Raw genomic sequence first — 21,549 nt, forward strand, 5'->3', positions numbered from 1 at the left:
ACTGAATCATTCTCCTCAGTACATTGAGTTACTTTATTGTGCAAAGCCTTTGTCTCCCCCTCTTTGGACATACAAAAGTGTATGAAGTCAAAACAGTGATGAACACAGCAAGAACATGAGACAAAGAAAAACCATTGTGTGCTTGTAACAAACAGTAACAAAAAAATAGATATAATAAAGAGAAAAAGAGGTTTTAAACCCCCCCTCACTCTTCATCTAATAACATAGAACTAAAATAATAAATTATGTTCCCCTTGGAATTGGCAGCTTAAAGAAATAACCAGTTCATGATTTCATGACTTTGTGTAGCTGCTATTAAAATATGTAAGTCACTGATTTAGAAATAATTGGTGGGGAAAAAATGTGCTTAAAAGGCAGCTTCTTTGTCAAGCCCAAGTGCCATCTTGGATTTAGAAATAAATCTATGAAAGAAAAATAAAGTGAGTATTTCAAAACCAGGCAGCCAAAGCTCCTATCCAAAGGAAACAACAATAAAAACAAAAACATCCATGATTCAATTGGGCAGTGTCCAGGACGTGAATTTAGTGTATCACGATCGTTTATGCACCCAGTCGCAATGCAACAGCGATGCCAAATTGTGTTCTCAAGTTGATATGGCAACGGGGGAGCCCGCAGAGTCATGTGTCCATATTGCATGTCAGTTTCTGTGGCAGCACTGCCATCCTTGTGTTAGAGGAGCGCAGCCATCAAGTTTGAGCTGAGCGGAGCTGACCAGACCAGAGCAATCGAGAGCAGAACGGCATAAGGACAGCAGAGTCAGGTGCTGCAGATTACAATACTGCTGCTCCACACATACACACACGCAGGTGAACTAAAAAAGTAATTAAACAAACACAAACAAGTGATTGCAGCACAGGTAGCGTGAAGTGCAAGGGTGGAGGTTGTAGGGTGGTGGTGGAGGTGGTGAAGGGCGGGGAACTGGTCTGGTCCCCCCCACCCCTTTGGTGCCTTGTCCCGACTGTCCCGTGGCTTCCGCTCTCCGCTGGGCGGTCAGACGGGGGGCTGTCCGTTGTGCCGGAGGCTGGTGTAGGGCCACAGCAGCTGCTGGATGGTCATCCAGGAGTCCCCGGTGCCCACGGGGGCTGCGTCCGCCGCCGGCTGCAGCACCAGGCTGGCCAGGATGGCCAGGAGGCCGGCGAGCACCAACAGCACGGCCGCCCACACCCACAGGCTGCGGGGCAGGCCCGGACGCCACGCCGACAAGTTGGGGAGAGAGAAGGAGGGGGGCGAGGCCATGCTGCCGGTGGCGAAGTGGAGGGGCTCGTCTGTGGACGGTGTGGACCCTGGTTGCTCCTTGGGAGGGGTGGGGCTGGGAGTGTGGCTTTTGCTGGAGGATCCGAGAGAGTGAGAGAGACAGAGGGAAAAGAAAGAAAGGAAAGAAGGGAGAGAGAGCAAGAGATGGAGTGAGAGAGGAAGGGATGCGAGTGAAGAGGATAAAGGGAGAGAAAAGGGGATAAAGAAGAGGACGCAAATAAGAGTTAGGAGAGAATTCAATCAATATATTTGAGGAGTTGGATGTGGAGTACATATGACAGCTCGGCAGTACAGAAGCAAGCGGCAAGACAACGACTTGACTATTAAGATAGGACTAAACCCAAAATAGCGACAGATCTGGTTGATGGAGGCGTTCATCACTTCAGAAGCAAAAGCTCAAAGATGAGACAAGAGGAGAGCCATCTCCAGAGGTCTAATCATGATGGATGGAAGGAAGATAGGCCATGTTGTACAAAGAAGAATAGCTGCACTGGACATAGCACGTTTGTAGGCAGGTTATGGGGAAGATTAGCTGAGAAGTTCGACAGAAGTACATACACACAAGATGACTGCGGACGTTCTGCACCGTTAAACCTTTGGAAGAAAAAGTAGAGGATTAATGTTAAGGAAGTGTTTATGAGCCATCATTTACTGATATCATTTAAAAGTGCACTCAGAACCTAAGTAGCATATTCAACCCACCTCATATAATAAGATTTATTTTTTACCTAATTTAAAAACGTTATATTCCAGATGACCTTAGTTTGGAAACCAATGTGTATCGTAAGAGAGAGGGTCTTATTCCAGAAGACCTTTAGTTTAGAAACCAATGTGTACCGTAAAAGAGAGAGTTTTACAGTGCATAGTGGGTTACTGCAAGTTTTGTAAACAACTAATGGAGGTTACTGAGGTGTAGCACAGTTGTCCACATATTTCCAAAGGTCTAGTGCACATTTAAATGGCCCTGAAAATGCGGCTCAGAACGAGATGTTCAGAACGACGGCAAAAAACAAGGCCTCGGGGCAAATTGGAGAATCAACAGTAATGGTCGACGTGTCCAGAAAGTGATGGAAACCCAGAGATCATGTAGATGTTATTATGAAGATCTGACACCAGCAGCAATGCTCTCTGCACTGCAGGGGGCTTGTGATGGGAGGTGTCCCCTGTGCATGTCAAAAGAGCTGCAGACAGTGGCAAGCGACGAACGCCACCGATTGTGAAAGAAGCAGTTTGCGTTTTCTTTCCACCTCACTCACTCATTCTCACACACACACACACACACACACACACCTTTGGAGCAGTTACCTATTTCCCTAATATTCTCCCAGTCTCCCCCCACTAAACCCCATCTTGTAAGTGATGAGCCATTTTCTCACACCCATATGCACATATTGTAGTGCACACACGCTTATAACACACCCACTCATAGCATTTCAGCAGCATGAAAGCATTTCAACTCCACAAGGCTGGACTTCAACCTTTCTTTCACCTCTCCCCCCACACACACACACACAGCGCACATGAAGCATCTCAGCAAGCACGAGAGCGAGGCGAGTTGGATCGGCGTCGAGTGTGTTCTCACTAACATCTTGAGGGGCATAATGAGGGAGGTGAGCTTGTTGCCCAGCTCCGTGAGGCTGGACTTCCTCCTCTCCACCACCGGTTCCTCTCGCCGCTCCTCCTCTGAGTGCGAGTCTGTGTCGTAGCCAAACCTGTCAGTCACAAATAGCCACACGTCACTGACCCCAGACCTGCCTCAGCGCCCCACCTGCGCCACCTCCAATCAGGGCTGTATGGCATATGTCAGCTACAACTGATCACAGACCAGTTTGACAAATGGCAAAATGGCAGCTCTGCTTTATGTATAAAGTAACCAGTGATACACCGTTGTGTTTTTTTTCACCCCTCCATCCAATTGCAAAGCATGGTGGTTAAATTGAATGTTGAGTCACCTGCCGAAATACAAGATGGACAACCTGAAGGCATGCAGTGATATCTACTTATCTGATCAAATTTAGTGCATCACTGGTTACGGTCACCTCGAGGAGGAAACACACTGGTTCCCAAAAGTGAGGCTGCCAGTGCCAGGTTATGCCACCTCCCTTTAGAATAGAAGCAGTTGTTGATGGCTCGTGTTGATACAGGGCTGGCCACACCTTACCGATTCACATGCGGATAGTCGTCCAGACAGTGTCTAGAACCTTCACTGTCGGGCCATGCCCCAGAACTAACGAAGCGCTTCAGTGGCGGGCGCTGACCGCTGCCTCCTTTCCTGCAAACCACGTCAGGTCACATCACATCAGATCACATCACATCATTCTCACAGGCTCCTGTACTCGTTTCCCCCCCGACTTTGCATTATGGACACGGCTAGGCTCGGCCATGCAAATGCAATTTGTCTCAATCCAGGTTATAGAAAATGCAAAACAAATGGATCAGGCCTCACAGGTCATTTTGTACACTTTACATAACCTCAAAGTGCATGGGATGGCACACAAATGACCTCAAAAGTGCATGTAATTGCATGCAGCTGACCTAAAGGTGCATAATGATTACATGTAGTTGACCTCAGAATGCATATAATTGCATGTGGACTGCAGATGAGAGGGTTGCATGTGTATTAAGTTTGATACATACCAGGGGGGTCTCCTGGATAGTCTGTCAGTTTCCATGTCTCCAGAGTCTGGGGATTTGGACTGTAAATAGAAGGTTACAGGGACAGGTGAAGGTATTATTCAGCAGATCAGGGCAAGTCAAGGTAAGGTAATGCCACATAGAATAGTTCATACATATAATTCAAAATGCATTACACAAACAGGAGCTTTACAGCAGGGTTGTGCAAAATTCTAATTGCAATTCTGCTTCCTGTTTGCTACCTCAATTGAAATGCAAGTGAAATTCAAGAATTTAATTGGAATTTAAGAGCCAGTTTCAATTCAATTCTGGAATTTTGCACAACCCTGCTTTACAGAGCCCAGCACCTGAACCTTAAAGACTGGACCTGAATACAGCGACACTTAACAGTAGTACTTTAAAATACAGTATATAAATGCTACAGCATATAAGGGTGAAAGACAAGACGTTGTTTTTTTTTTTATGTCCGTGGTCTATAAACTCTACAAAAAATAAGCAATAGTTCTGAAAACTCTTTGAAAAGATTGTCCCCTACAACTGTCCACCAGTTCCAACAGAAGAAAGGTTTATGAAAAACCAAAATAATTCCTAATGAAGCTCTTCTCTGGCATATTTTTAAGAGTGTCAGGAGTGACTTATCGAAATGCCACCAGTGAGTTGTGTTTTGAACGTAAAATATTGACAATGTGTTCCCAAAATATGCATTTTCCATCATCATCATTCAGTACAGCACAAATAAATACCCTAATTTTAAAATCAAATCAAGTGGCTGCAGTCATTAGAGGATTTCCATCATAGCAAGAAGACTCCTATTGACCCTTTACCACAGCAGCATGGTCAGTAAATCTCAACAAATTTGGTGCCTATTTGACCGAGAAAAGACAGAAAGTGACCCTGTGCTGACTTTGCATCTCACGGTACAAAACAGTGTCATTCAGCATAACACAAAAAATGTATTAATTGCATTATTTTGTAAACAAAGAAGATTATAAACAGGCAATTATGAATAAGCATACATATGGCTTTGAAACAATGGTATTTTTAGATATGTCCAACCTTTTTATGATCTGTAGCGATAATGAATATCAAAGTTTTTTATTTTTCTCCATAGATGCAATTATCTATTGAAGGAAAGTCACATGAACCTACCTGTTCTGTTGCTAACTAAAACTCTATTCTGAAGTGTCTTAACAGTTTTTCCTCATGGCTACAATTGATTTAGCTAGTGATTTTCAATATTTTCAAATAGAATTATGCAAATTAATACTTATTTTTATGGGAAAAGTGTTTAGAATGTTTTGAATGATTTCATTTTCATGTTTCATGAAAAACACAAAATAATATCATGGTATTTGTCTTTTCCTTCACACATTTTCCCACACACATTTTTCAAAATATCTGCATTCTATTATTAATCTTAAAGTGTGGTCTTAGCACACCATAGCATAGTGCTACCATAGCATGTCTAAACATACTGTTATAGTACCGTAGTGTAGCTTATTTACATACAGCTACTGCTCCCAATATTATTATTAGTAATAATAATAAGATTAAGAAGCTAAAGGATAATGATAATATTAAGACGACTATTAATGCCTTAAAATGGCTGTTTTCAGGACAGTTTCATTCAGTGCAACAGAGAAGGGTCATACAGTACAACGGTAATATTGACATAAAACCGCTAGGTGAATGATCCAGAAGGAATCACAATTGGTTCATACAAAATGTATATAAATTCCTTTATGAACAAAAAACATGTTAAGACTTATTTTGTGGAAACGTACAAAAGACCAAGCGTCCCAAAAGTAATGAAAGGCCTTGAAAATTAAAAAGAGAATAACTGTCTTTTTATGGTCTTTGAAGTTTTGCTAAACTTATATAGTGAATATTACTAAGAATGTTCCTTCCATATATTATTTTCAAATAATCCATTGTTGCACTTTTTTGCGTCATTTGTTTCTATGATCAACAATGTTATATCAAACAAAAAACTAAAAACAAAATGTATAATAATATAGGTGACATGTTTGTGCACATGGCATGGTCAAATCAAGAAAAAAGATCATTTTCTATTTCTATTTTTTGCTGGGTTGACACACCTCATTCATCATCATTACAGACTACTGAAAGGGCACAGGAAGTGAGGTATAAGTGAATCTGTTACTGCGTGGAGCATGGGTATGTGCATAGGGGTCAATAAAAAGCGATGGGTAATTGTACGTGTGTGATGAATGGACGTCCAGTAACTGTGTGTGTGTCGCACGACTCTGTGCTGAGGGTTAGTCTCACCAGGTCTCCACTGCGTGGGATCACTGCGATGCTGACCCGTCGTGAGGAGGACTGCTGCATGTTGGGTAAGATATGGAGAGAGTTTCATAACAGCTAAATATACAGCTCTCCATCAATCACACACACACACACACACACACTGTATATGGTTGGTGTCAAATTACCACCAACTGATTAGAATTAGCACTAAGTCACTGGATGGGCCATTTCCATTTAAGGCTATTTAAACAAAGTCCATACTAGTGTTTTTATAAGCCGGGACTAGAGAAACACACACTTATGGTGTAGGTTTAATCTGAAATGAATCCCAGCAGGAATAATAGTCTGCAATGGTTTAGAGTAAACAGTAAAGAAATTAATCTGTAACCTTGTTATTATCTTCACCTACAGTTCATGGAACTTACCTTATAGTACTGTGAACCAGACTGCTTCTTATTCCTAAAGTCATCAGCTGAAAACAAGATGGACAACAACAACTTGCAGTATAAATATTTCATATGATGCAACAGCATTATAGTAGTTAGGATCCTAGTGGCATAGTTGTTCATGTCCAAACATTACACATCCAGAATACAGATTTTTTATTTGTAGCTTAAGTGTGAGTTTTGCCAACTTAAAAATGTTGAGACAGAGGCAACAGACTTAATGTTCATCACAACTACAGATCACAGTTAATGGTTTTATATCTTATTATCTCTAAATAACGAAAATATATTTTAAAGATGATCATTCACACACAGCTTTAATCCACAGTCTCCAATGGTCATGTTCACTACAGCTGATGAGCAGTTATATGGATGTGGTTATTATTTCCAAGGCAGTCCACATGATTGGGCAAACCAGGGGAGGACACTTAAATGTGAAACTGTTGATCCCACACAAAGGCTAAAAATACCAGTTTAAATTACCCAGCCAATATAACTTCATGGCAATTTGGCAGCGGCCATTATCCAAAGCAACCAGGGTGGATAGACTGTACATGAATATCAGTGTGGTCCCTGGGTATCGATCGCATGAGCCTGGTGGTGTTAGCACCATGCTTTACTAGCTGTGCTGGAGTTGTAGACCATGATTACTACATTTATATTTAGTCACATAGCAGTTACTTTCATCCAAAGTGACTCACACTGTTCTGTTGTGCAGATATAGAGTTTTGTAAGGATGCAGGGATGGAGCTACCTCTGAATGTCATGTTTATGTTTAGTTATATAGCAGATGCTTTTGTCCCAAGTCACTTCAATTCAATTTAGTTTGATCTATTCTACATAGCGCCATGACATGAGAATGTTATGTCATCTGAAGACGCTCTACAGAGCCCAGCTGGACAAATACACGGTTTGATCAGGAGGCGGGGACAGAGGTGAGGTTCCTGGTTACCTCTGTCCATGGCGTGGGAGCCGAAGGAGCGCTCGCTGTGTGTGACGGTCTCTCGGAGCTCCAGCAGCTCGGCGTGCTCCTTGGTGTAGGTGCGCCGCAGGTTCTCTACGTGCTGGATCATCACCTCCACGGCCTTACCAATACGGCTCTCCTGCAGGGGGGCACAGCAATGGGCATCTTTAGGGTAGACTGGCAGGCACACACAAACACCTCTCTGTCTCTCACACACACACAGTATGTGTCTCTTACAGGTCTTTACACAGTATCTATGTCTTTCTCACTCTCTTACACACTTACACACACACACACACACACAGTGACCCAGACCTGGTGGATGGCGCCCAGCATCTCTGAGCGGCTGGAAACCCTGACCATGGACTGGATGAGGATCTCCAGGTTCTTCTGCAGCCGATGGATGATCTCCATGGACTGACCGTCATCCTCACAGAGAGGGATCAGGGCCTGGGGAAGAGTACAGCACAACAGTTAGCACACACACACACACACCAAGGTCATCCTTTCAAAAGGAGATTGATGGCTCAGTGTTGACAAGATCAATAAACACATTACTTCACTTCAAGACACACACGTCCACACACACATACTTTGTTGTATCAATATCATCTACAGACAAAGAACAGGGCCTAGACAGACACATTAGAACAATGTGTGTGTGCTCAAGTGGACTGTATATTGTTCTCTGAGAACAATATACAGTCCACTTGAGCACACACACACACACACACACACACACCTTCATATCATGCCAAGGAAATAGTGAGTAGTACCATTATAGATTTACAAAATAAAAAAAAAAAATAATAATCATCAAGGCATGCAGTCTGTTACAGCAACTCCCACTTTCTCTCCCAACAAGATACCCCTGTATCTCTTCCACATTAGGTAGGACATTTTGGACTAGACACCCCCGTATCTCTAACACATTAGATAGGACAATTTGGACAATTCCCTCCTTTTATCTCAGGTCTCCTGAACTTCAATCTGTCCACTTTTCTCCTCCAGTGTTGGTCAACAGTTGGATATTACCTGCCTCTCTCTCCCCCAGATGATTTGAGTTCAGTTGCTCTATTTGTATAAGTGCATACTCAAAACAACAACTATACAATCATTATAATTGTTCATAAGCAACTAGTCCAATCAACAGTTGGATATTACCTCTCACCCCCTGATCCATTTGTATAAGTGCATACTCTATACTCATTCTGTCTGCCTATCCCCCTATCCACCTCTATACTCTTCTGTCTGCCTATCCTACTTGCAGTAAGTTTGTCTCCATCTTTTACTCTACTCCCTTTCTTCATTTAGCACTGCCTCCCAAGTCAATTGCGCACAGAGCTATGCAAAACAATCACCGGCCCCTATTGCGATATGAAAGATTCTGACAATGACCACAACAAACGACATGCGACACAACCTATGGCTCTCACACACACACACCTCTTCCACCCCTCTCAGTCCCTCCCCCCTCCCTCTCACCTGCAGTAATCCCTGGCAGCTGGACACCTCGCGTCGGACGTTGTCCTCGGCCAGGTCGCGGGAGCGCTCTTCTAGCCGCAGCCTCTTGTCCAGCGTGAACATGTCACACTTGAAGCCCAGAGACAGGCGGTGGAACTCCGCCTGACAGGATGGAGGAAGCAGGATATTTACAGGTGACACACACACACACACACACACACACACATAGGCATCTATATTCACATAGATGCATGAGGATTTTTCTTTAGACATGTTGTCAGGCAGAAGAAGAAGAAGTGTGACCAAGTTAGAAGAAAAAAGGTTACATTCAAATCAGGACCAGGAAACTGAAACACTAGCTATGGTTATTGCTCTGCTGTGTCCATAGACATAGCTAACCTAAAGTGGGCCAAGGCAACTTTTGAACCTTTTATTTTCTGTGAAGTCTTAAAAGTATCTCCTTGGTGAGCCGAGTATGCCGTTTGTGCACCTATCGTGAACCCAACGCTCTGGTGAAGAAATACAACACCATGACTCACCTCAATTTCCTTTTCACTGGCAGACAGGCTCCAGCTAAAACAATAACACACAAACAAACAAACACACACACATTCATGTTCAGCTTTTACATCATGGAGTGACATTCCTACCAAGTAAACATCTAATCATCTGTAGATAATAACTGTGATGTGTGTGTAATGCATCACCGGGAAAATAATGCAAGGGCTTTATCTTTATTATATAGCCAGTCTGCCATGTGCCTACCTGTTTCTCCTGTCCTCACGATCACTGGCATCTTCAGAGACAACTGAGGTCTCACCTGGAAAAAGAGAGGAAGGGTGAGAGAGGGGGACAACAGAAACATACAGGAGAGAGAGAGAGAGAGAGAGAGAGAGAGAGAGAGAGAGAGAGAGAGAGAGCTCTCAAGTGAGCAGTCCTACCTTCCTTCTCCGTTGCAGCAGACACCTCACTGTCTTCCTGTACTTTTTGTCCCTCGGGGGCCTCTGTACTCTGTTCCTTCTCCTGAAGCAGGACAACAGAATCTGCATCATTGCCCTGCTCTGACTTGTTCATTGTCTTCTTCAGACTTGTTCAACACTCAATGGATTCACAGCTCTGTCTCTACAGTTAGCGAATGACTCCTTCCCACCTGTTAACACACCTACACACACACACACTCTTTTTCTCTCTCTCTCGCTCACCCTTCCGCCACGAGTCACTAATAGAGCTGTTCCACAGCACAGTAAAAAAAAAAAAAAACACACACACACACACACATACACCGGGAAGGCCAGACCGACCACATTTTTTTAATGGCACTTTAGAGTCATAGAGGAAGCTCAGCATATCTATAAAAATCACCACCTCCATGTGGCAGGAGTCGCACAGCACACTCAGAGTTTACAGAGTGTGTGTCCTGAGAAATTAGAGCAAAACCACATTAACAGTGAATGCTAATAAACTACAGACAAATTTCAGAATGTCTCTATACCTTTATAGAAATATTTTCAACCCTTCTCTGAGATATTAGCAATGGTTTAAGCAATACCATTTTAATCATCCATCGATCAAATGATATGATGATTTCTGGCCACTACAGTTGCTCGATTATGGCAAAAATCATAATCACGATTATTTTCATCAATATTAAGATCACAATGATTTAACACGATTACTCAATGATTTTAGAAACATCATCCATTTTTTTCAACTCTTGAAAAAAGTCTAGTCTAGTATGAAAGAAGTTTAGTCTTTATGATTCATCTACAAACCGCAATCCTTAATATATGTACATTCAGTTTACGAATATATCACGTGTCATGCAATGATGAGGCTGATGACTCAGTGACTAGAGCTGCAGTACTACAGATGTGGACTAGTTCAGCCCAGGAAGTGCAGAAATGACTGTCGTAACGACTGAAACCAGCGCGTGGGAAACCAAGCCAAAGATTGTTAAGGCGGAGCAAGATGTTTCATCAGGAGCCACTTCCGGGAACCCGGATCGCACGAGGGGGGGGGGTCAAAATCCCCCTTTATGCAGAGCAGAGGCAGCGACTGCTCCATTGAAGTCTATGGGCATAGCTCAGAATTTCACCACATATGCTAAGGTCTTGGTTCTATAGAGTTAGGAATGTGAATTTCGGGCACATTTTCATGATCCTCAAACCCTTCTGAACATTTCAGGTACATTTTTAGCATTTTTGAGCATTCCAGTCTGGAGAAAATCAACCTTATATCAGGTGTGCCCGGTTATTTATGCAGCTGCTGTTGGCGGTTGCAACGCACGCCGTCAATACGCCATCGACACGCCTCTTTATGCAGACAGGATTCGATCCCCATTTTGCGCCCATAGACATGAACTACGACGAAGTATCTTGCTCCGCCTTAACAATCTTTGACCAAGCTCTTGGCACCAACAGAGCAGATGCTAACTGACTGATGGTCACCAAAAGCCTGCCCCCTCCTGGCCTAAGTAGTGCAGTGCTACTCACCAGGGCCATCTTTTGCTTGTTAAGTGGGGAGTCTCTGTCGCCCCCTGGAGGAGACTGTCCTGCAGTTGCATCCGGTTTGCTACCGTCTGGAGCGCCAGGGTCACTGGTGACCTGGGAGTCATCCTTAGCCTTGTCGGAGGAGTCAGCAGGGGTGTTGTTTACACCGCTGGTTGCCGTGGTGATGTCTGAGGATTCAGTCTTAGTGCCTATGGGAGGGAAGGGACAGATGAGCAAAAGTGAGTAGGAAAGGGGCGGGGCATATATGGGAGAAAGCCAATAATCATAGCCGACGTGCTTTCCTTAAACTCACCTGCCATGGTGACAGTTTCTGTGGCAGAATCTACTGCAGTCTCCTCCTCCTCTGCTACAGGGAGCAGGCTGGTCCTGTGACTATGCAAACACACGCAAACACACACACACACGCAAACACACACACACACACACACACACACACACACACTTAGGCTTTGCCAACACTTGCACACACACTTAGGCTTTCTGTGTAATTTTGCATTGTAAAGTCTACCTGTCTAGGAGCTACAATCACACCAAGAAAACATTCAAATGAATTGAAAAGGTGGCGGGTTCTTGCAGGCAGCAGGCAGAGATGGTGGCTTACCTCTCCAGTGCACCAGTGGAGTCTGGAGGCTGGTGAGGCAGCTTCTGCAGGAGACAAAGACAAAGTGAACTCCAAGCCAACAAGCCAAGCTTTTGCCACTACCACACACGAGAAACAAAGATTTTTTTTTTTTACATCAAATTTACATATGCCCAAGCCCACGTTGTGTACCCTACCTGAAATTCTCTTGGGCAGCCACACACACACACAAACCTGTCTCCTGGCATTCCATGTGAACTGAACTGAAACAGTGAGCAAGTCCTTTTAACTAACGCAGGCAATAAAATGCTAATTCATTACATAACATCTGGGCTATCAAGAGCCCTGTGGCTGAAAGGGATAGAATAGAGAATGTGCACGAGAGAGAGAGAGAGAGAAAGAGAAAGAGAAAGAGAGAGAGAGAGAGGTTTGCAAGCACAATCTATAATTTTTTGTTGTGTACAAAAGATTGATGAGTCTTTTATGACATATAAACAATGTTTAGAGCTAGATGAAGAAGACATCTCTAAAAAGCTCTTTGTTTAAAATCAATTCTGTGTTGAGGGTAACGTTTGTCCTCTTAAAATTCTCCTTTCATTTGGTCAGTAGACCATTTTCATAACACACACAAACCAATCTGACAGGGATGGCAGGGTACCTAAAAAAAGATCACAATATTCATCACATATCCCCACCCATACACAGAGACTGATACACAAACACACACACACACGCACAGAGCCCAGACCCAAGGTAGGCATGGCTATGCATGATCCTGACACCACAGTAGTGTTTCTAAGAGGCTGCTGTTGAGCTACAGGATGGACTACACAATTAATTTTAAGACAAGAGGAGCAAAGTATGTTATGCTCTTTATGGTCTTCCTGTGTTTTGCTGTGTGTCTCTCTTATTTGAGTGGAAATGGGACACAAAAAGATATGTATGAAACAGAGTGCAACAACAGAGAGTGAGACAGCCATTTCCCCTCATCATGTCATTAGGGTTAAACCTATTGCATCTCAGAGACTCTAACTAAAAACGAAATAGGAATATCCTCAATACAACATAATGATCCAGGCAGAAACACACACACACACACACACACACACACACACACACACACACACGCACTAGAGATGGGTGACCGCAGAGAGATGCAGTGGACGATTGAAAGCATTAAAAAGTCATCAATGAAACAACAGACATAAAAAACGAAGGCAGGGATCTGCACACACAAAGAGTAGGTTTTACACAGATGCAAGGACTTGGAAAAGTTTCTCATCATACACACACACACACACACAAACAAACACACACACAAATTGCACATTTGCGTGCGTGCGCGCATAAACACACACACGCATGCAGTCCAGCATACCTCATGTCTCAAGCAATCCCAGCCCCTTTAAAGCTACATCAACTAGACAGTCAATAAGAGCACCGTTCCAACTCAAACAAAAACACTGTCTGCTTTACCCTGGAAAGGACCCTGCTGCTGTCCATTTGGAGATGAGTGGCTAGAAACACAACACACACATACTTCTGCTCCTCACACCCAACTCGCACAGTTAATGAGAGAACATGCATATAAGGGCAAAACGAGAGTGAGAGAGACCGAGAGAGAGAGAGAGAGAGAGACCGAGAGAGAGAGAGAGAGAGAGAGAGAGAGAGGCAGTGTGCGGCTGGGAAATTAGAGGGAGGAAAAAAAAGGGGAAGTAGAATGAAAAAAGATGAATTGCTAATAGAGAGAGAGAGAGAGAGAGAGGAAGGAAACTTCCTCTGAAACTGACCTGAGAGTCGTTGAGGCTCATGGTACTGGCCCCCTCCTCTCCTGTGGTGCTCTCACCCGACGCGGCCTCCGCACACCTGACCACGGGACGACAGGAAGACAGAAATAAGTGAGTGTGGTGATACTTTTTCACTTTTCTCTCTCTCTCTCCTTTTCTCCTTCTCTCGTCTCTCTCTCAACGGAGCAGGAAGCAGCTGGGCTCATGCGTTGTGACAGTGGAGTTGTGTGTGTGTGTACGAGAAAGAAGAGCAAGATTGACAAGAGGGCAATACACTATGTGAGTGTGAGCTTGTGTGTGCGTGTGTGCGTGTGTGCCTACGTATGTGTGTGTGTGTGTGTGTGTGTGTGTGCGTCTAAACCCTCTCGCAGGTGCTCTGGTCACCATGCAAAACACCTCTCCATAGGCACACACTAATCGAGCCATCCCCCACACTGCTTTGAAAGGCAAATGTGGCTTAAAGGCAAAACAAAAAAAACAAATGTCTTCCATTACCCAAATTAAGTGCTGCTATCCTTTACTACTAATATGCACGCGTCATATATTACAGTAAAGCAAAAACACTGTAAAGCCTTAAATAAAAGCAAAAACAAACCTAAGACCTCACCTGGGAGATGGAGAAATGGTTTCACCCAGCTCAGCAGGTGTGTTGCTGGGAGATACCATCTCCTCTTGTCCAGGGGAAGCTTCTGAAGGGAGGGACTCCAGCACTGGGTTGGCCTTGCTGGTTTCAGAGGGCACAGGGTCTGAGAAAAAAGGCAGAAAAACAGTGTTGAACAAGTATGTCCAAGAACGCAGAGAGAGAGAGAGAGAGAGAGAGAGAGAGAGAGAGAGAGAGAGAGAGAGAGAGAGAGAGAGAGAGAGAGAGAGAGAGAGAGAGAGAGAGAGAGAGAGAGAGAGAGAGAGAGAGACATTGTAGCATAGAAGAAGAGATGGAGGAATAGAAAAAAAAAAAAGATTACTGCGTGTAAAAACAGAGTCCATCCTCACCAGCTGCTGAAGTGTGTGTGGGAGGAAGAGGAGCAGGATCTCGTTGCTCAGCACACACAGTCTGCTTGTGGGCGTCCTCGGGCCCAGTGCATTCTGGGAAGTTGGCTCCTTCCTGTGGGCCACATGGGAGCAAAAACAACCTTAGTCAAATGTGATTTTATTTTTGTTTATATTAATTCACTCTTCATTAGAATCGATCAAATCAGCTAAAGGTATGTGGGTATATTTGACCGGCAAATCAATGTAGATACCAACATGGACAGTCCTCTCCGGGTCACTGAGCAGTGGAGTCTACTTGTCTACTCAGCTCTTCCAAGTGTGTTCTTTTTCAGGTGTGAACTACGTTGTTCCTGAAAGGCTATTTTTAGTCCATGGTGGCTGCTCAGGGATCAAATGTCCAAAATATGTTTCCTTATTAGCTAGGATCTCTCTGCCATAGCTGACCAACACACCACCATTTCCTGTTTGCCACACACGCACACACCAGGAAGGAGCATCCCCATCTTCAAAAGGATCATCATGGTAACGGTCAACCATGTGACCGGCGTTGGCCAATGACCCTTAGCCAAAATCACACTGATGAGCGAGAGAACAATGGCCTGACTATGCACACGGAATGTGAACGAGGGACGATGACAATAGGAAGTGGCCGGACTCTTCATTCCTCAAAACAGATGGTCTTTTTTGAGTTCATGGTGAAAAGTTCATGACTGAACTGAAACGGCTGAACTTTTATCACAGCGTTAAAAACTAGTCTTCACAGCTTAGGCTTTAAGACAGCTCTAATAGATCTAATGTTTTCAGGATATTGTCTACCACACTTCCATCACTTCCAGTGAACAAGTTACAAACTGGGCTTCACAGAGAATCTGGCACATCCAAGCAGTCTAACTAGATCCTTTACACATTACTGATTAGTTTCCTACTACATGGATTAAGTCTAGTCCTGAAGTTTTCTTTTTAGTCTAAGGCTAGGCTTAATCCATGTCCAATCCATTTTCTTATAATGGGCAAAATACTAGAGCAGCTACAAATGGAAAGCATAATCTACCTGTTGTCCACTGGATTCTGTTACAGCTTCAGTCTGTGGCTGTGGGGTTTCTGAAACAGAGACAAACACATTTGATCAAACGTTTACCCATTCATAGCAAACACATCCCTTTTAAGATTCACTCACACTTTTTACATTAAGGCTTTTCCTCATCATTTATACAGCATAAAAATACTTGCAGTAATTTATACAAAAACAAGCACCAGGATGTGCCATGTCTAATTATGACATCTCTCTCTTTCCCTCTCCCTCTCCAGTGCTTGGCTCTCAGTCATGCAGACACAGGAAGGATTGGAGGGTGAGTGTGTGTGTCTGTGTGTGTGGAGTTAGGGTAGAGACGGGTGAATGGCAGCCCAGATTACAGTATGACATGCCAGGGGTCTGAGAGAAGCAGTCAGACATGGTTGGATTGGATTTGTGTGTATGTGTGTTTGTGTCTGTGTGTGGTTATACACTTCTAACAATTTGTGAGTGATCGTATGCGTATATGTATCTGGTTCTAAATGTGTGTGTGTGTGTGTCTCAGAAACCATGTCTGTGTGACTAATTGTTTCCAAGTGTGTTGCTGTACACACACACACACACACACACACGCACACACCAGGGTCTGAATCAGCGAGGCCTGGCCAAAGAAGGTAGGGCTCCTGAGGAGACCCGGGGGACAGCCATAGAAGGCCAGGGTCCAACGGGGTCCACTCTGCCCTGGCTACTGTCAGAGCAGCCAGGCTCTTAAGCTGCCGTGGATGGCTGGCTGCCCTGTGACCACTAGGGGATTAAGGCGGAGATGCTAATCCACTCGAGTCGGGGGAGAGACTGACACAGAGTGAACACAACCGCTGCTCCATCCTTCCACACCCAAACCACACACACTCTCTCAGGCACACGCACACAGAGGCTTACGGTCAAAAGGAGCACATTGAGACACATGGTCAAACATTGACAGAACTAGAGGATTAGTGATCACCCCCCCATAGGCCTACATCCACATCAATGCTCAAATTCCCACAGAATGGTCTCTAATGTCTTCTGATTGTGCCTGATATCCATCACAGGTAGTCTTTACAGCGAGCGAGGACACACACACAGACACACACACACATACTCTAAAAGGACCACTCAGGCATGAGCACAAAGACAGACTCGCACACACAGTGTCTGTGCGTGAAGATTAGCAGACTGTGCCCAAGTAGGAACAGCTACCCCATTAGAGTCAGCAAACAGGACCTGACTAAATGGGCTCTAATGCTGTCTGGCTGGAGAAGTTTCCCCGCTCCTTCTTTGCCCTCGCAAACTGACCTGTGGTTTCGATGTGGGGACCGTCCTCAGAGGCTTCCGGAATGTCACTCCGTGAGCGGGCGAGTTCGCCCTGCGGCGTCTCCTCCTCCTCCACGCCCGAGTCCAGCTGTCCTTCCTCGCCCCTCTCGCTGCCGTTCTGTTTCTCCTCCTCCTCCTCTTCTTCTTCCTCACCGCCTCCTGACCTCGACTCCTCGGGCCGCTTCGCGTCTCCTTCGCCGTCCCTCAGGCCGGACGACTCCTTGCTTCCACTGAGCGGGGAACCGTTCTGGGCGTTAGACGATGGCGGCGGCGACGGCGACTCGGGAATCACGTATTCCTCTTCCCACTCTAACGATGGAGCGTCCGGGTCCTCTTCAACCTAAACACAGACACTCCATATTAACTCTGGTACAGAGGAGTAAGTAAATCCACAGTGGAGCTGATCAACACTGGGGCAGCACTGAGTAAAGCTAAAAGTGTGTTTTGATCGACAGCGACAGATGAGAAAAACATACAGTAGCTGGAACACTACAGTGGGGAGGGAGGGAGAGAGAGAGAAACAGATACAGAGAGAGAGAAAGAAAGCACTTGGGCGTTATGAGTGGGCAGCTAAACTCCCATAGCTCTGTGGTATCTCTGTGAAAGCAGCCCTCATGTCTGTGTGGAAATGTACTCCACTCCACTAAAACAGTGTGTCAGTGATTCTGCACTGAAATAAACCAATGACGCACCTGGTTCACATGCCAACAGCATAGCCCTTAATGGTGGTGATGACCTCTGCTAAACACACATCTACCATGAAGTCGATATCTGCAGCTTCTGAGATGTGTACTGACTGACACACACACACACACACACACACACACACACACACACGGCCTCCCCCTACCTGTGGTACATCAGGTGTTTGGCAGCTGGCCTCTCTGCTGTCCGGCGGGGTTTTCTGCTGGTCCAGCTCATCCTTTAGCTGCTGTTTCTGATTCTCCTGTTCCTGGACCCTACACACACACACACAGAAGGAAGAGCATCAGTATCCCATCACTTTACAGAACATTGACACAGTAACTTCCATTAATTCAACATTTCCTACACCCAGCCCAGTACTCCTAACTGCCTTGAACTCAAATGATGAGAACTGTTCATCCGATATGACAATGCGCACTGGCATCTAGAAGGCAGACGTATTATACCCAATCCGCAGGCCCATACAGTGTCCCATGGCCCCCCCCAACTTCTGTCCAAGGCCTTCGCTTCTCCCAGAAACCCACAGGGCTGTCACAGTAGCGGCTGCTAGCCCAGCGAACGGCCTGGTCCGTTCCCACACCTCCGACTGATAACAGCGTCCGAAATCCTGCACGACTCACTTTTTATCCAGCCCCCTCCATACACTCCGCAAAACACCCCCTTACCACCGCCCACCCCCATCCATTCTAGATTCTAGATCTTGTTTAGAAAAAAGAAAAAGCAAGACAAATATCTTCAGTCTGGAGCCAAAAATGGAGTTGATGTGAGGTGGGTGGGTAGAGCATAAGGTCCAGCCATAACCTCCTCCGGTTATGCGGGAGGGGGGGCGGTTCTTAGATGGCTCCTCCCCCACAAGTGTCAATCATTCTGAGACGCGAGGCTCATTTGAGTCCATCAGTGCTCGGTCAGTCAGTTAGAGCTAAAGCCGACAGCGGTGGTTGCCAAGGACACGGAGGCAATAACGTGACCTTTCGCTTTCTGTGAAGATTAAATTCTCCTCAACAGATCCACGGCTAGTTCTACATCTGTACTGCTCATGCACTCAAGGCAGAGTGCAGTTGAGCAGGAGAGTATTATGGGAAAGAGAACTGAAGAAAGAAAGAGAGAGATGGGACAAACAGAAGGCAAAATAGATGGCAGAAACAAAGTAACTGACTATAGGATTACAAATATAATGGAACAAATGTCCTCCATGACCTTTTGGCATGTAGGAAAGAAAGAGATATTATCAATCTCATGCACACACACATTGTTTAACACTCCGTAAAGCGCCATGAGACATGTGTAATGTTTTGCCGCTCTATAAGTGCTATTAAATTGAAATTGACACACACAGTCCCACAGCAGATCCAGATTGGTCCAGGTTGGGACTACAGGGGGAGGGCTGCTCACCTGATGGACAGGTGCAGGATCTCGGTGCGCGAGCGGCGCATGTTGCTGGCCATCTTCAGCAGCTCCTTCTCCAGGGAGTCTGTGTACTGCTGCAGCTGCTCCAGAACCTGGGCCCAGTCCTGCCGACGCCGCTCACACTCAACCTGCATACAGAGGGGAAGGGGGATCATTAAGCACAATTCTATTTACTTCTACGGCTCAAGAAAGAAAGAAAGAAAGAAAGAAAGAAAGAAAGAAAGAAAGAGACAAGAGAGAAAGAAAGACGAGAGAGAAAGAGAGAGAAAGAGAGAGAGAATAATAAAACAATAAAACGGGGGTAGATCTGATTAGTGGTGAGCCGTTTACCCCTGAGCTGAACTAGCAGACCACATGCTATGTGCTCTATAACAGAGCACAACACAGGACAGTAACAAATATGCAACAATACAGCTCGAGGGGAGGGTCAGAAGGGACTGATTTTGTGTGTGTGTGTCACGTTATTTTTTTGTACATGACTGTGTGTGTTGGGGGGGGGCGCTTGTGAGTGCAAGTGTTTCTATGCAATAGTGTGTGCATGCAAGTTCGTATGTGTAGGGGGTGTATGTGTGTGTGTGTGTGTGTGTGTGTGTGTGTGAGAGAGAGAGACACAGACACACACATTCACATCTTCACGCTTGGCAGCACAGACTGAGTGTTCCTCTCTGCCTGAGAGAGCAGAGGAAATGGGGGTAGGCGGGTGGTGGGTAGAGGCTAGAGGCACTAGAGGAGGGGTTATATAATAAAGTAGGTAGAGGGATCCCGAGAGATGTGAGCAGCGCGGCCATCTTATGTAATCTTCAACATGATGATAAACTAACCGCACAAGTGGCCCTAATCACAAAACAAACAACTCCTCTGCATTAGCCGCTAATGGTGCCAGCACTAGTAAACATTCCACCTGCCCACACATATACACACAAGTCACTTATTACACACACAGACACTTATTCACTCACAAGTAATTACACACACAATTCTTTTTGTAATTGGATTCTAGAATACCGGTCCTCCAACATTTATATTCAGAGGACATATTAAAACAAAAGTATGTGAATTCCCAGACATAAAGGTGGTCATCCAAGGCCCAGCCACCGTCTCACCTGAAGTTTCTGATTGTTGGAAATCTCCTGTTCATCATGAGCAGCTGGATGGTTCCTCAATGCTGATAGAACAGTGTAGCGGTCTTCCTGAAACTCTTTCCTCTATGACACAAAAAACCCCCAACACAAACCAAAACACAGGATTACAAAGCAAGAACAAGGAACTTAATTACTACAACCTATCCGAGTCCTGCTCGGCTGTCTCTTCATACTCTTCACCCAAGCTGACATTCCATTCTATTTAAAAGGCAAAAGCCCAAAAATGTATACTTTCAAAAAAAGAATAAAAATAGAGGGCTCAGACGTTCACCAGGACATTTTAAAATGTAAATAAATAATTATATTTAAAAGCTTCGAACATTTCTGATCTGGTTTCAGGCACAGAGATTTCCCTTGCTTTAAACTCATAGAATAGAATGGAACGTCGCCTTTAAATAGAGGACCGTGAAGAGTGACAGCAAGCCACTGGGAGAGAGAGACTGGGTGGGATCGGGAAATAACCGGAGTCAGACTCCAACTCGGGTGTCCATGGACACGTGGGCACAAGGTGGTATGGATGCTGTAGCCAGTTGGGCCAAAGCACCCCTACACTAGTCTATGCTGTTCTCCTTCACACAGTAGGCTATTACGCATGACTTCGGTTTCCCATGTTCCTTCTTAGCATGTCCTCCTCTGGTTCCCTGTCCGCATCTCACTGCATCCTCATTATTCCTCCTTCTCATTGTTCTCATTGGGCTCATACATGCTTCATATATTTCATTCCCCCCCATTATAATCAAGAGTTTGGATGAGTGCACTGACTGTGCTTGTTAAATGTACAACGGAGGTGGAGATATGTCGTCCAAATCAACAACAAACAAAGCAGTGTGGGAGAACTGTTTTGATGAAGTGCGGGAGTGGAGCACTCCCCAGTGCCATGCCAGTGCTTTTCTGTCAGAGAATAAAAAAGGTAACCCTAAAAATTCCAAACTCGCACCTATAAAAAAAACCAATGTAACAGCCTTTATTGACAGGACAGTGGAGCGTAGACAGGAAATGAATGGGAGAGAAA

At 44.9% G+C, this 21,549-nt stretch overlaps 1 protein-coding gene across 3 annotated transcripts in view; it reads right to left on the reverse strand.

Annotated features, from left to right (window-relative positions):
* Positions 1 to 14: 14 nt before the first annotated feature.
* LOC125310770 (lymphoid-restricted membrane protein) overlaps positions 15 to 21,549 on the reverse strand; it is a 36,912-nt gene continuing 15,377 nt past the window's right edge. The window contains exons 16-39 of one of the 3 annotated variants that reach the window (XM_048268449.1): positions 20,499 to 20,600; positions 19,381 to 19,523; positions 18,134 to 18,242; positions 17,266 to 17,623; positions 15,970 to 16,019; positions 14,919 to 15,030; positions 14,536 to 14,674; positions 13,932 to 14,007; positions 12,163 to 12,206; positions 11,854 to 11,933; positions 11,544 to 11,749; positions 9,993 to 10,074; positions 9,817 to 9,871; positions 9,591 to 9,624; positions 9,073 to 9,213; positions 7,903 to 8,037; positions 7,576 to 7,726; positions 6,603 to 6,649; positions 6,199 to 6,252; positions 3,913 to 3,971; positions 3,437 to 3,547; positions 2,862 to 2,987; positions 1,834 to 1,869; positions 15 to 1,348 (exon numbers count right to left, since the gene is read on the reverse strand). In XM_048268449.1, coding sequence (XP_048124406.1) covers positions 1,012 to 1,348; positions 1,834 to 1,869; positions 2,862 to 2,987; positions 3,437 to 3,547; positions 3,913 to 3,971; positions 6,199 to 6,252; positions 6,603 to 6,649; positions 7,576 to 7,726; positions 7,903 to 8,037; positions 9,073 to 9,213; positions 9,591 to 9,624; positions 9,817 to 9,871; positions 9,993 to 10,074; positions 11,544 to 11,749; positions 11,854 to 11,933; positions 12,163 to 12,206; positions 13,932 to 14,007; positions 14,536 to 14,674; positions 14,919 to 15,030; positions 15,970 to 16,019; positions 17,266 to 17,623; positions 18,134 to 18,242; positions 19,381 to 19,523; positions 20,499 to 20,600 — 2,787 coding nt within the window. In that variant the 3' untranslated portion in view covers positions 15 to 1,011. The remainder of the gene's footprint in view (positions 1,349 to 1,833; positions 1,870 to 2,861; positions 2,988 to 3,436; positions 3,548 to 3,912; positions 3,972 to 6,198; positions 6,253 to 6,602; positions 6,650 to 7,575; positions 7,727 to 7,902; positions 8,038 to 9,072; positions 9,214 to 9,590; positions 9,625 to 9,816; positions 9,872 to 9,992; positions 10,075 to 11,543; positions 11,750 to 11,853; positions 11,934 to 12,162; positions 12,207 to 13,931; positions 14,008 to 14,535; positions 14,675 to 14,918; positions 15,031 to 15,969; positions 16,020 to 17,265; positions 17,624 to 18,133; positions 18,243 to 19,380; positions 19,524 to 20,498; positions 20,601 to 21,549) is intronic. The other 2 variants (XM_048268450.1, XM_048268451.1) reach the window with 2 other exon arrangements.

This window comes from Alosa alosa, chromosome 17 (genome assembly GCF_017589495.1).
Source record: "Alosa alosa isolate M-15738 ecotype Scorff River chromosome 17, AALO_Geno_1.1, whole genome shotgun sequence".
Lineage (NCBI taxonomy): Eukaryota > Metazoa > Chordata > Actinopteri > Clupeiformes > Clupeidae > Alosa > Alosa alosa.